General features: G+C 33.8%; 1 protein-coding gene across 8 annotated transcripts in view; it reads left to right on the top strand.

Annotated features, from left to right (window-relative positions):
* The window catches only part of LOC116345285 (guanine nucleotide exchange factor DBS), an 89,399-nt gene that overhangs the window by 63,344 nt on the left and 13,061 nt on the right, over positions 1-12,994 (top strand). For 2 of the 8 annotated variants that reach the window (XR_004201494.1, XM_031774519.1), the window contains exon 1: positions 1,198-7,065. The exons of the other annotated variants lie outside the window; for them this stretch is intronic. Coding sequence is in view for 1 of the 2 variants with exons in the window: in XM_031774519.1 (XP_031630379.1) it covers positions 4,444-7,065 (2,622 nt within the window). In the remaining variant the exon portion in view is untranslated. Of the gene's footprint in view, positions 1-1,197; positions 7,066-12,994 lie in introns of those variants that run through there. 8 annotated transcript variants of the gene reach the window in all.

The raw sequence follows: 12,994 nt of genomic DNA, 5'->3' as shown, positions 1-12,994 counted from the left end.
TGATTCTAAATTTGATGTGATTTTGGTGCGTTTCTCTTTGATTAAATTTGCGACGAAATCTTTTTTGCATGCATTTTTTCGGGGGGCTTGGAATACATAAAGCATGCTTGAAAAATTCAATGAATAGCTGAGCGAATCAGAATTCAACAGTCAACAACAGACAACGAGGCCAAATATTTTACAATAAAAAGCAGTTTGTTTTCGGTGATAATTAGAGCAGAAGCGCACAACAAACGATTGTAAGAATAAGTTATTTTTATTTTTTTTTTATTATGATTTTGTTTGGAATTTTTGCATTCACCGGTTTGTAATCTCATGAACGTGCGCGTGATATTTTTATTTTCCATTGAATTTGTAATAAGACAGCTGCTAATCAATTAGTCAATTAAAACACGTTGTAATGATGTTTGTTTTGGATATCGATTATGAAATTTCTGCAATTTTAACTCAATTTGAAGACTGCCCGCAAATATTGGCCAATGGATTTCGTTGGCCGGTAGTGACTTTGACACCTTTAACCAATGAGACCGTTTTGTCACCTCAAAAAACACGTTTCATCATCACTGAAACTCACCCAGAATAGTCATAATCTATTTAAATCAATTAAGAAAAACGTTCTGAACGTTTTTAATATGGCAAATGCGCGCGCGCAACGTCCAAAGAAGAAAAAACGAAGAGAGAAAAAACGCACTCAAAGTGTGTTAAATACGGTGCCTAACGCTCGAACTCTTTAGCACAGAATTGTCTTATGATGATGTTGGTGCCGCTGCCGGTTGCCGTTGCTCATCATTATTTCTTCTTCTGGTATTTTTTGTTGTTGTTATTGTTGTTGTTGTTGTTGTTGCTGCTGCTGTGTTATTATGCATGTTTGTGCAACAGAAAACATCAACGGCAAAAAGCGTGCGATAGCAAATTGCAAGATACTCTCACATTGAGTAACAGCGCAATACACATAGTGTTGTTGTTTGGCAAAAGCTAAATAAAACACTTTTACAATACATACATACACTTCTACACACACATATATATATAAATAATCACGTACACCAGTGAAGCAGACATTAAGTTCGGCGATTCGTAATGCAATGAGAAAGACACGATGAAACGTAAAGAGAAAGGAAAAGAGTTTGAACAAGCAACAGGTAGATACTGGTGTCGTTTGCGCAGCAATACAACAATTTAGTGAATAAACTGTGCTCATACGAACAAGACGCGTTTTGTATGACACTCTCTGTCTATCTGTACATTAGCCACGATCGTATACTCGATGTTATTTTTCCTCAAATACTTAACGTACATTGAACGATTAAGACAGTAATTTCTCATTTGTTTCATTTCCTTCCGAGTCAGAACTTGAACCGATCTGAACCGAAAAACAAAAAAAAAAGTTTGAAAAGTGTTTTGTAGTGAGAACGTAACGTTTATTCGGTATTTTGACGAGAAACGAGAAAAAAAAAAGAAAAACAGTAACAACGGTCAAAGTTTTTTAAAAAGTCAGTCGGATGACCGACCATTCGTGTATTGAAAATACAATTTTGTTTTTTTTTCTCTTGTTTGTGACATAAAGAAAAACATACACACGCTCAACTTTTGCCAAAATGAAAGAAAACGATAAACAAAGGTTTGAAGTAACTGAACATTTTGTCGCACAATTGTTATAATTGAATGCAGAAAAATGTGCGCGCGTGTATCGTGATGTCGTGAAGAATTTGAACATTTTCTTTTTGAACAAAAAAAATTTAGTTTAAAAGAAATTTGATTTGTGTACGCGGCCGTTATCGATGAAGTTTTATGCTTGATGCCGTTGTTAATATATTCATGAATCAAAGTCTGTTTTTGGTCCAAAGAGCGACGAATCGAATGTTAATTGATTCTCTTCCTCGCACCAGTGTGCTGTGGCTATATAATTTTTTTTTCACTGTCACCTGCCGTGCAACTTCCAATTATTTGGCTGAGCGAACAAGAGATTCTGAATGTGATCAATGAACTGTGTTAAATAAACAATGCATAACAATTTTCACTGTGTTTATTGGAAGTGCTAATGGAAAATGTGATCAAAGGATGAAATGATGTGACAAAAACTAAACAATCGAATTTAACGAACAAAGAACGATATTCATAGAACGTACTCGATTGAACTTTTTTTTTTGATCGCGCAACATGTGTGTAATGACATTTACATCATACTGCTAAAATCGAATCTTGGACAATGCAAAATCGCAGATTTTGCAATCGACGCAAAGTGGACACAAAACAGAGAAAAAAGAAAATAATAAAGAAAATATAAACAAGCACATGTTCAATTTGATCGTGATAATAAGAACACATTATCCAAGTGCAACTCTTTTAATGAATGTGAAACAACAAAAAAGTCAACGTTTTATTTCATTTTTGTGCGTTATAAATTTCATACAACGAAAACAAGTTTGAGTTTACTGACATTTTTGTGTGATTGAGTCGCATTTTGAAAAGAAACACACGTTCGTTTTACGGAATTCAGGTGCAAATTGTGTTTTCAGTTTATAAACGAACGATGGAACATAATTAAAAAAATGTTTCACATGAAAAGACAGATAAATTAGTGAATTCGTGTTAGAGACTGATGAGAGAAAAATAATGCAAAATTCATATGTTATTGTGTATTGATCTATCGAAAATTTTATAGACAATTTTGGAATAATTTCATATTGCGCTAACGACGAACATTTCGTCATCAATAAGTGAATTTATGTAAAAACTTATTCAAGTTCTGTGGCATTGATTGTTGAAGATTCAAAAAAAATATTATACAATCCAGTAAACCATCCATGCCGTATTTGTTTTTTTCATCGTAGTGAATGAAATGACCGCCCCGTTTAATGAACATTCAAATTAGAGCCAACAAATTATTCACTTCACCGATTCAGCTCCAAGTACAAATCATCAATTTATCATTAAACAATTTGAACAACATTCGATACGCATCATAAACATCATTATTCACATCGGAGAAAAAAAAAACATACAACCAAATCACAAGGCATCAAACACAATTTTTCAATGGAAATTGATTTGAAAAATATTTGACATTTGACAAAAAAAAATTCCTCTTTGCTTTTAATGGTCATTTCTTGCATACGACTCACATGTCTTGAATGATCATGTTTCTATTTTGAATAATTACAACTGTTGTACAGAGTTTTAAAAAAGACTGAAATTGTGTTAACATAGCAAAAAAGGAAAGTAATACACCGAATTTGAATTATACTGAATCCGGAAATAAATTACAGGCAAATAAACGCAAGCTTAAACTGGGAAAAAAGCAGCAGATAACAAAGTTTTACAATATAATTATACACTAATATAGCGAAATAGAAAACGAAACAGTGTGGCGCTACAAAACTATCTGTCCGGTTCAATCAATGAGTGTATTCTTTGTATGCTGAAAAGATAGAAAGCAAATCACATACACAGACACATCGAACAGAACCAGAAGCTTCAACAAGCACTGAAATTAATTGAGAAGAAAAGACGTTTCTATAATTCATGTTGTTTCACATTATTGAGATTGACGCTGATTCTGTGGAAAAAAGAAAAGAAAATCAATTTGATGCGATCAAGTAAACCAACATTGTGTTACTTTCTCGGTCACGTTGATGCTATCGAAATTATTTATTGCACACACTTGGTATTCTTTTCGATTTTGAACGTCGATTTCATCGGAACAAAACGCATTTAATTGAACACACAAAAAATAAACCTGACAAATCATTTTAGGATTCCTATTAAAATATTAATTTGTAAGGTTTCCTTATAATATGGCAACATTTTATTAGGAAACCTTTAAATAATAAAACATGTTTTGTTTCAACACAGTGAAGTTGGCTTTGACGTTTAAGCGCGCCAATTTATCAGGATTCCTGTTAAAATATTGCGATTTTATAAGGAAACCTAACAAATTCATTTTTTAATAGGAAACCTAAAATAATTTGTGGGGTTTATCTCTTGTGTGAATTTCAACTGAAACGTATTGCACGCATCCACACTGTAATTTAATTGTTATTGCTGGCGTAATTTTCTAGATAGATATCGCATTAATTGTCGACATAAAAAAAATATATATACGAGAACCGGTTGCGTATTTCAATAAATCTGATGATCAACTGAAATTTATGTGCATTTCTTTCTCTCTCTTCAAATTAAAAAGAGAAATATTTCGATCGAGTTCAACAAGATTGTCGAGAAGAAAGTGAAAACCAAAAGGAACGTCAAAAACAAAAACTGTCAACTAAAAATGATCTAAGCTGATAAATGTATGCATTTGATTCATTCGCATTGTTAGAGCAAAGAGACCAGCGACGAAATGAAATGATCTTCCTCATAAAAAAATAAAAAAACCAACAAATTAAGGTTATTCATAGTAAACGAAAAAAGAGTTAAGCAGCAAAAAAATAAACGGAAAAAATGATGCAACCACCGTCAGCGAATCTTTATCAATTAAAATTGGGAAGTAAGCAAATGCCGACACCAACAAATGTAATGTCATCAACATTGATGTCAAATTCATCGCGAAAAACATCGTGTTCGGACAATGCGTCCGACATTGTCGATGCTGATTATGTGGATAAAAATATTCCAAAAATGGAACTGCTGAAAATTAGCTATGTATCACGTAGTCGAAATAATTTAGCAGCGATCGCAACAAACAATGATGACAGCGATGTGGTACAATTGAGAGCGAAAAAGCGAATTCATCAAAGGCAACCACCAAAATATCAACGATCGCACAGTGACGGTTTGTTAAAAGTCAGTGAATTAGCTAAATTGTCCGGTTGCACCGAAAACAGCAAGGAGCTTAATGGAAAAATAACAACAACACCATCAGCAACAGCAACAACGGTGACATCAGCAACCGCAGCAAAAACATTAAATTCGAAAAGTTCATCATCAGCCAAAGCCACACAGCCATTGCCAATGCCATCAAGCCATCATCAAAATCCCCTCAAGTATACGGTATACAAAAAGCACAATTCATGCGACACAACGGTCGCACTTAAATCGGAAAAACTGCAATATACTAATGACGATGCCATATTCAAAGCGAAAAAGAAGTATTCAATGTTTGACAGCCGCAAGCGCAATTCCATCGATAACATTCAATTCTATTTCGATAGCAAAAGCTATGAACGGCATGTCGACAATAAAATTTACGGTGTACTTATGCCGAATGCAAATAGTTCGGAAAAGACACCAATGATGAATGCCAAAGCGTCAGTTAAACGATTGGCACCAGCCGCACCACCATCCAACTACGAAAATAAATCAAATAGTTGGAATTTCGTTAAGGCAACCAAATCACTGTTGAATGGTACAAATGTAAGTCGAAATGCAAGCGGTCAAAAGTATATGAAGAATGTAACATCTGCAAAAAAAATTACGCGAGATTCATCGTTAGTCGATTTAACACGTATCGGTCAATTGTTTCGTGAAACGCGTCGTGCATCGGCTGATGATTTGCTCGACGGTGGACGAATTGTGCTACCAAATCGTAATGAAGGCAAACAGAGAACGAACAGTGAATGCAATGAAAATAATGAAAATAAAACGGCTGCCACATCGAGAAAAATCAAAAAGTTAAGCACTGATTTTGAAAATAAATGCTTATGCGATTATAAACCGAAACAATTGCGTGGTATAAGTGAACGTAAAACATCCGCACCATCACATTTATTTTCCGATGCCAATGGGAAATTCTCCGATTTGAATCGTTTGAATGAGAATTGTATGCGAAATCGACGAAAATTGGAATTTCCCATCGATTCAACGTGCAATACGAAACAAGATCGATCACCACCGATGTTGCCACCGAAAAAAACAAATCGAATGCAAAAATGTAATAGCGCTGAATATGATGCAGAAATGGTGAACAAAATTGATAAAAGTTTCTATTTAGATAAAGTTCGATCAAAATCCATGACCATTGAACATGGTATTCCGTTATTTGGCCAATTTAATGCGACGTGCAATGGTTCGTCAAGTACGTGTGGCTATAAAAATTGTACATTTATCAATTGTCCAATGTCATCGATAACAGCCGCATTATCAAATTCAAGTCACGAAAATGTTGCGAATAAATTGTGCAACGCAAAATCAATGTCGAACAACAGTGATAAGGAAAAGAATCATGAATTGAACAAATTGAAAAATGGCCATAATATTAGCATTACGAAAATTGACACGATCAGCAATAAATCGAAATTGTATTTGAAGCGAAAAGATTTCAATGATGATCATGATGCATTTCTCAAGGATTTTGAATCGAATAATGGTGATGGCGGTGTAACGTTAAATAATTTAAAGAACCTAAAAAATACAACACATTTAAATGTCAACGAAACAAGCGCATGCACAAATATTAATAATGGCGGTACAACAATTCCAATTAAATTCATTCCAAATCAACAAAATTTAAATAATTCGATGAAATGTAAAAGTGTCGAAAAATTGGATTTTAATTCGACGAGTACGATTGAAAATAAAAAATGCAACAATGTTTTATCGACAACGGAAAAAGTGTCGTCATTTAGTAAAAACGAAGATGATAATCGGGTGAAAATCTTTATACGATCAACCGCATCGAATTTACCCATTTATGAAACACCATCGTTGGTCGATTCGGTGTCGGATTATTATGATTCGGTGCCAAATGAAAGTATTTGCGATAAAAAATCAACAACCGACGTACCTGAACCAGATGAAAAGTGCAATATTGTCGATTTTGGCATAACACCAACCACAAATCTGCTGACACCCACATCACTTAAACAGTCTCAAGCCGATTTGACAACGGCATCCGGTAAAAATTTAAAGAATCTATTTCCAAGTCGTCTTGGTTGTGACGGTGCCATATTTTGGAATGATTGCTTTTATTATGATGAACATGCGTGTTGCAATTGCAAATCGGATTTGGATAAAGCGTCCAATTCCAATGAGAACCGATCATCGAACAGTGACTCGTGTACGTGTTCACAAAATCGGAGTAGTACAAATAGCAGCAACGATGCTGAAGATGATGACGACCTTGAGGTAACAATTTACAAAACAATTTTTGTTCTTGTCTTCGAGACATCAAATTGTTGCGATTATTAATCGCAGAGTGATCAATTTAATCAAGTTAAATGCTAATCTTCTACTTTTATGTACTCAAATGTTGTTAACACTTCGAACCATTGAAAGCCGAGACTTTTTTCAGTCATTTGGTCACAGTTTTCGTCAGTCAATGTTGGATGACAAAAATGATCAAAGTGGTTCGGTAATTGGATTATGATAATTGTTGAATGTTTGTTGGTTTGTTTTTTTTTCCTTTCTCAAAATTTAATTATATGGCCATATTGTTAGAATGGCGGCATTTTTTTAAAAGTTTAACATTATTCTCTCACACACTCTCTCGTAAAACGAAGATATCCAACGATTCGATTAAATATATCCACCGGGTTGATCGATTGTTTGTGAAAATGTAGGAATGCAAAAAGTGCGGCATTCTTCTGTTTGGTATAAATCCATTTGGATGTAATCCATTGAGTAATGATCAAGAATGAATAACTTTCTTTTTCCAACAAGAGAACATGCGTGGAAAACAATAAACATTCGAGAAGAAAAAATGCTCTCTCAACAGGCGAATTGTGTTGGTAATTTATGATCAATACGTGTATGTTTGGGTCTATTGTCTTGTAATGATGAGTATGTGCGAATTATCCATGAAATAAATTGGCTTACTGTGTTTGCTAATGCTTTGGTCATAGACATCCCCTGAAGATATTAGCAACGAGCATAAACTGGAAATTTGACCAGCAATCACATCAATTAGAATTTTTAACGAATTGGCTTTTTGTTTCGACAAATAAAACAAACATAATTCAATAAATTGAACCATTCTTCGTAAAAGCCATGAGCAATAGCTGTTTTAACGATGTATGTACATAAACAGCTCTGCTCAAGGCAACCCAATTTGTTTTCTTGTTCTTGTTTTTTTTACCTTCGAATAATTGAAATGCCGTTAGAATTCTGTCATTTGACACTCATCAATGGAATGGATCCTGTATTCATTATTTGTTGCGATTTTTTTGAATTGAGTAAAATTAAACATCGAATGCCATTCGACGAATGGAAATCACACGATTCCAAAAAGTGCAATTTTTTGTCTTGGCCCTTTGAAAAAAAGGATCGTTCACACATTGGAATCGATGATTTTAATTCCGTTAAAATGGGCCACATCAAGAAATGTTATTGTGCTTTTGATATTTTAATAAGAGTTATTGTTTTGACTGAATGCAGAGAAGAAAAAAAGAAAACAATTTCTACAACTTGTATTGCATATATCGAATAGAAAACGAAACTAAACGAAATGTAAACGCTAATTTCTGTAATGCAAACGTATATTTAGTCCATTTATCTCCGATCGTTTCAGTATCAGCCAATATGGTTAGTGTATATTTCTTATTCATATTTCTAATGTTCCATATCCGATCTATCTGAATTGTTTACAAATTTCATTATTATTCATTGGGTAGTAAAAAAAAATTAAAGCTGTTTAATGAAGAAATAAAAAAAAGAGTAGAAATTATGGCTTTCTCTAAACAGAAAGCACACAAATGAGATCTACAGTGCAGCGTTTTAAGTCAGCATACAAAGACCGATTGAAATTGATTTTTCGTGTGTATGCGTGCGGTCGAATAGCCAGCGCTAAATAGTAAACGTAACAATTTCAACTTTTAGAAACATGCAAAGTAATTTTTGGAAATTAAAATGAACACATCGAGATGTGAACATATACGTAAAGTGTTTTGTATTGCACGTGAAATAGATATGTTTTCGATACAAAACGAAATTACATTGAATACATGACCAACGTAATTGAAATTCTACGTGTGTATATTAGATAGAAAGAAGCAATTTTAAGAGAGTGTGAATTGCGATGTGGAAGGTAATAAAAAAGAGAATGAACATAAAAGAGGAGAAAGATCGCAATGAGAATTAACGCAAATTGATCGATCAGCAGTTAAAGCGTTGATCAAGCCTCAAAAAGCTTGCCACTTCCATCAAGCTCACGATTGGCGAAGAACACGTTTTTCTTGTGCCGCATTGAATATGAGGTGCAAAATAATGTATTTATTTTCAGTATCAACTCAAAAATATTGGAATAAAAGACATTGACAACATTTCAAATGTGGCAGACATTACAGTCTGGTTAACCTTTATCATCTCAAACTGAATACTTTTGACAATCAGAAGCGAAATCACAGAATCATGTGATCTGCGTGGGGATATTTTCAATTCGATCGAAATCATATGATTGACGCGTCTGTACGTCATTGATGTCTGGTTCTGATTTTCCCTTCAGTAATGGTTCGTATTTAATTTATTTCGCGTACAAACCTGGACAGAACGGGTGAAGTGCGGACACTCCATATGATTTTTCAAGTGCCGGTAGTACAAGAGCAGTATTTACAAGAAAAGTGCCCACGGTACCCATGGCAGTTCTTAATCGGGATCACAAGACTTGCCGTGAATGATGTTTTTTTTATTGATATCAATGAACCACATTAATTACTGTCAAGAATTAGTCTTAGTATAAATTCCAAAAATAGCAATGGTTTTTTTTTTACATGAATTCACCATTCAATACACGACTATATTCAGGTATTTCTTTTATATAAATTCGTTGACAGTAGATTTTCGCGTGCATTGTAATTTGGTATGGAGTTGATCGTGAGCAAAGTTGTCCGCAAAAGGTATAAGCTAGTGGTTCAAATTAAAATTCTTCGTTCTCACATAAAAGTCGCTTTCGGGAAATTTATGTGTGCTTTCGCTGAATGCACGAAAACAATGCAATTAAGTTAATCCATTGTTTTTTCTCTTTGTCTTCAGCCAGTTCGTTGTTCACCAACTCGTGCGCGCGAATTATGCGTTGCACATTTTTATTTATTTGTTCATTTGAATAGTTATAATTGTGGCAAATGTGGAAAACCGATGAAAAAAAAAAGAAAGAAATGCTTACACTCAGTGACACCCACACACACACGATGCCATTTCAATTGTCATTTTTACGGTGCACTCTGTGAATTTAATTAAATGAAACCTGATAAACTGAAAAATTCAATATGAAAAAAAGAAAAAGTGCACCGAAAATGCCATTGTTGTCGCCATCAAATTGAATCTCATTCCAGGCGGCTACAGTGCGTATATTTTAGTTGTTGATATTAACGTGCAAGTGGTTCACATGAACTCGCCACAATTGGCGTCGTCGTACAACCTTTTTGTCTTCGATTACGTATACATAATTTGTGTTTTGTTAATAAGGCACAGCATAACAAACTATTCAATTGGCATACATGCTTGGATGCAAGTTTACTTTCACACAATCTCAAGAGTACTTTTTTTTTTGTATGTGAACGACTTAAGAAGAAACAACAGCAACAACAACTTGGCCTGACATTAAAGAGTCAGGCACAGCACGAAACTTAAGTTTTCACATTGACAGTGCAAAGGCCATTCGCAATTGCGTAAATCCAATAATTTGTCTTTCTTTTGTTTTTATCGCAACAAATGTTCCATATTATTTTTTATTTTTATATTCAAGAACGACCTTAACGCAATCAATACTATATTGAACCTGTACGCAGACTTGATGTGAGAATGCCACATTTTAAACGAATTTAACTAATATTTTCTACGATTTAATTGTGTACAAATTTCGTCATTCATTTCAAAGACAAAAGTAGATGAAAACAAAAACTGGTGAGATGATCCAACGTTGAATTCGTAAACAGATAGCTGGAAGTGAATCCAATTTGATAAATCAATATTATTTTTTGGTAAATAGAATATGTTATACAAAAGAATACAGTCGTCAACACATTTGAATGTCAATTTGTTCAAATTCCGCATTTAATCATTCAGGTTACATAGATAAAGAGCGAATGAAAGAGGAACAGTGTAAAGAAAATTTGAACAGTGAGACCATTTTTTTAAAATTCATTGCTGTTTGGTTAAGCAGAGCAGGAATAATAAAATGGATGTAGAACAAATAATTTTTGTAATAAAATGAAAACAGGTTTCAGAAATAATATAAAAATGTCGAATGTAAATACGATACGTTCGATTTGAGTACAAGAAAACAATGTTAGCAGCACGGCTATTTAGAATACAGAAAAAAATGAAGCGCCTGGGTTGCAAACAATTGATCGGTGTCCTTGTCACACATATGGCCCTCTTTCTCTCCACAAACGAATTGACAACACACTTATTCCCCGTGCACATATAACAATACGACTGATTTTGCAACTATTAATAACTTGTTGATCGTCTGGCTGGAAATTTTGAGGAGCAAACAAACTGCAAAAGTGTGCCATCGTAAAGACGCATTTCTTAAAAAAAACTCGTTGTAAAATTGTCATTAATATAGATGTATTATGAATTTGCAAATATTATTATTCGATAACACCTTTTCTACATGTAAAATTTGAATCAAGAAGGGCGTATCTTCTTTCGTGCCTAAACATTCTTGAGCATTTTTGTTTTTCGTTCACTTACTTCTTCTTTTCTATATTGTTTTCAATTTGCGTTCGGTTCTGTCTTCATTTAAAATCTCGGGCATTCGATAGAAATCGCGTGTAAATGTATTTGAAATGAATGGAATAAGGGACACACACACACATCGAATGTTCGCTAATGAAAGAAAGGGAAAAAATGTTATTAAGACAACAACAATCGAATGGGGCGAGTGAATGTGTTGTATGTATGTTTTGAGGTTTCAATAACACACTCGGTGTGCCATTCATTGTTTTTGTCGAATGTTGTTCTGTTTTTTGTTTCGCTCTCACTATTTTGATTTTGATATTACTCTCTTTCGTTTTATTTGTTATTGTTTATTAATTTACCGTACACGCAGTCACTTTACAATAGTTAAAACGAAGCAACCGCAAGTCAAGCAAATACACGAGATGAATTCAAAATAAAATAAAATATGTGGATGTGGGTGTGCATCGTTGCACACACTCAATTAGACATTTCTCTCATACATTGCACCATTGTCACATTCACAACAAATTACAAGACTCTAGCATTAAAATAATGTTCATATTTTGTTCGACATGTTAATATAAATATTATTTTTCATTGTATGATTTTCCACGGTCGATCCGACACATTCGACACATTTGATGACTGCGATGGTTTTCGGTGCAAAATCGGGCTTTTCCAAAAACAAACACATACCAAAACTGATGTGCGTGTATGTTTTTCGTTTTTTTTTTTTTGCTTTGTCTTCGCTTTATACCGTCAAAGTCAAAGAATTATACTACCGTTATTGTTGTTTGATTAGTTTCCCATCATCACGTTCGTATGCAATATATAAGAAAAAATACTTCCTGTCGAAGTCGCTTCGAGCAATATTCATTAAAATCGAACATCATGCTCAAAGGCATCGTTCTTGTTTTGTTCCAAGAATTTATCCGTATCGATGCGCTTTATTTTAACTGAGAACACATCTTCTTTATGCGTAACCGTGTTTTTGACCTTTTCACACACTGTTTCATTGATCGAGAAATATTTTTCTCATCTTCGATCTTTTCACACACACACACACATGTCGATCTCTTTACTGCTATCCACTTTGAAATGAAACAAACACATCAAATATTTAAACAGTGCCGAAATAAAATTTTACCAAAAAAAAAACATAACGTCAAACAATTGAGAGAAAATATTCCAAATGGCTGAAATTCAGTCATTGATTGAATGGTCAAATCATTTTTTTTCGAGTATTCATTTTATCGATTTTGATGGAAATTTCTCATTCGAAAGCGATGAAATTACAGTTTCTCTGGCTGAACGTTTTTTTTTTGCTGTTGATGCGCAACAACTGAAAAAATAACGCGGAAATGGTTTCTTTTCACAATGACACCAAATTATGTGTGCGTTGAAAGCAAACACAAATAATTATGATTGAATGATC

This window comes from Contarinia nasturtii, unplaced genomic scaffold, assembly GCF_009176525.2.
Source record: "Contarinia nasturtii isolate CC-2019 unplaced genomic scaffold, AAFC_CNas_1.1 Cnas_scaffold_1240, whole genome shotgun sequence".
In the NCBI taxonomy this organism is placed as follows: domain Eukaryota; kingdom Metazoa; phylum Arthropoda; class Insecta; order Diptera; family Cecidomyiidae; genus Contarinia; species Contarinia nasturtii.
The sequence above is the reverse complement of the archived record's forward strand: the minus strand, read 5'-3'. Positions and strand labels throughout refer to the sequence as shown.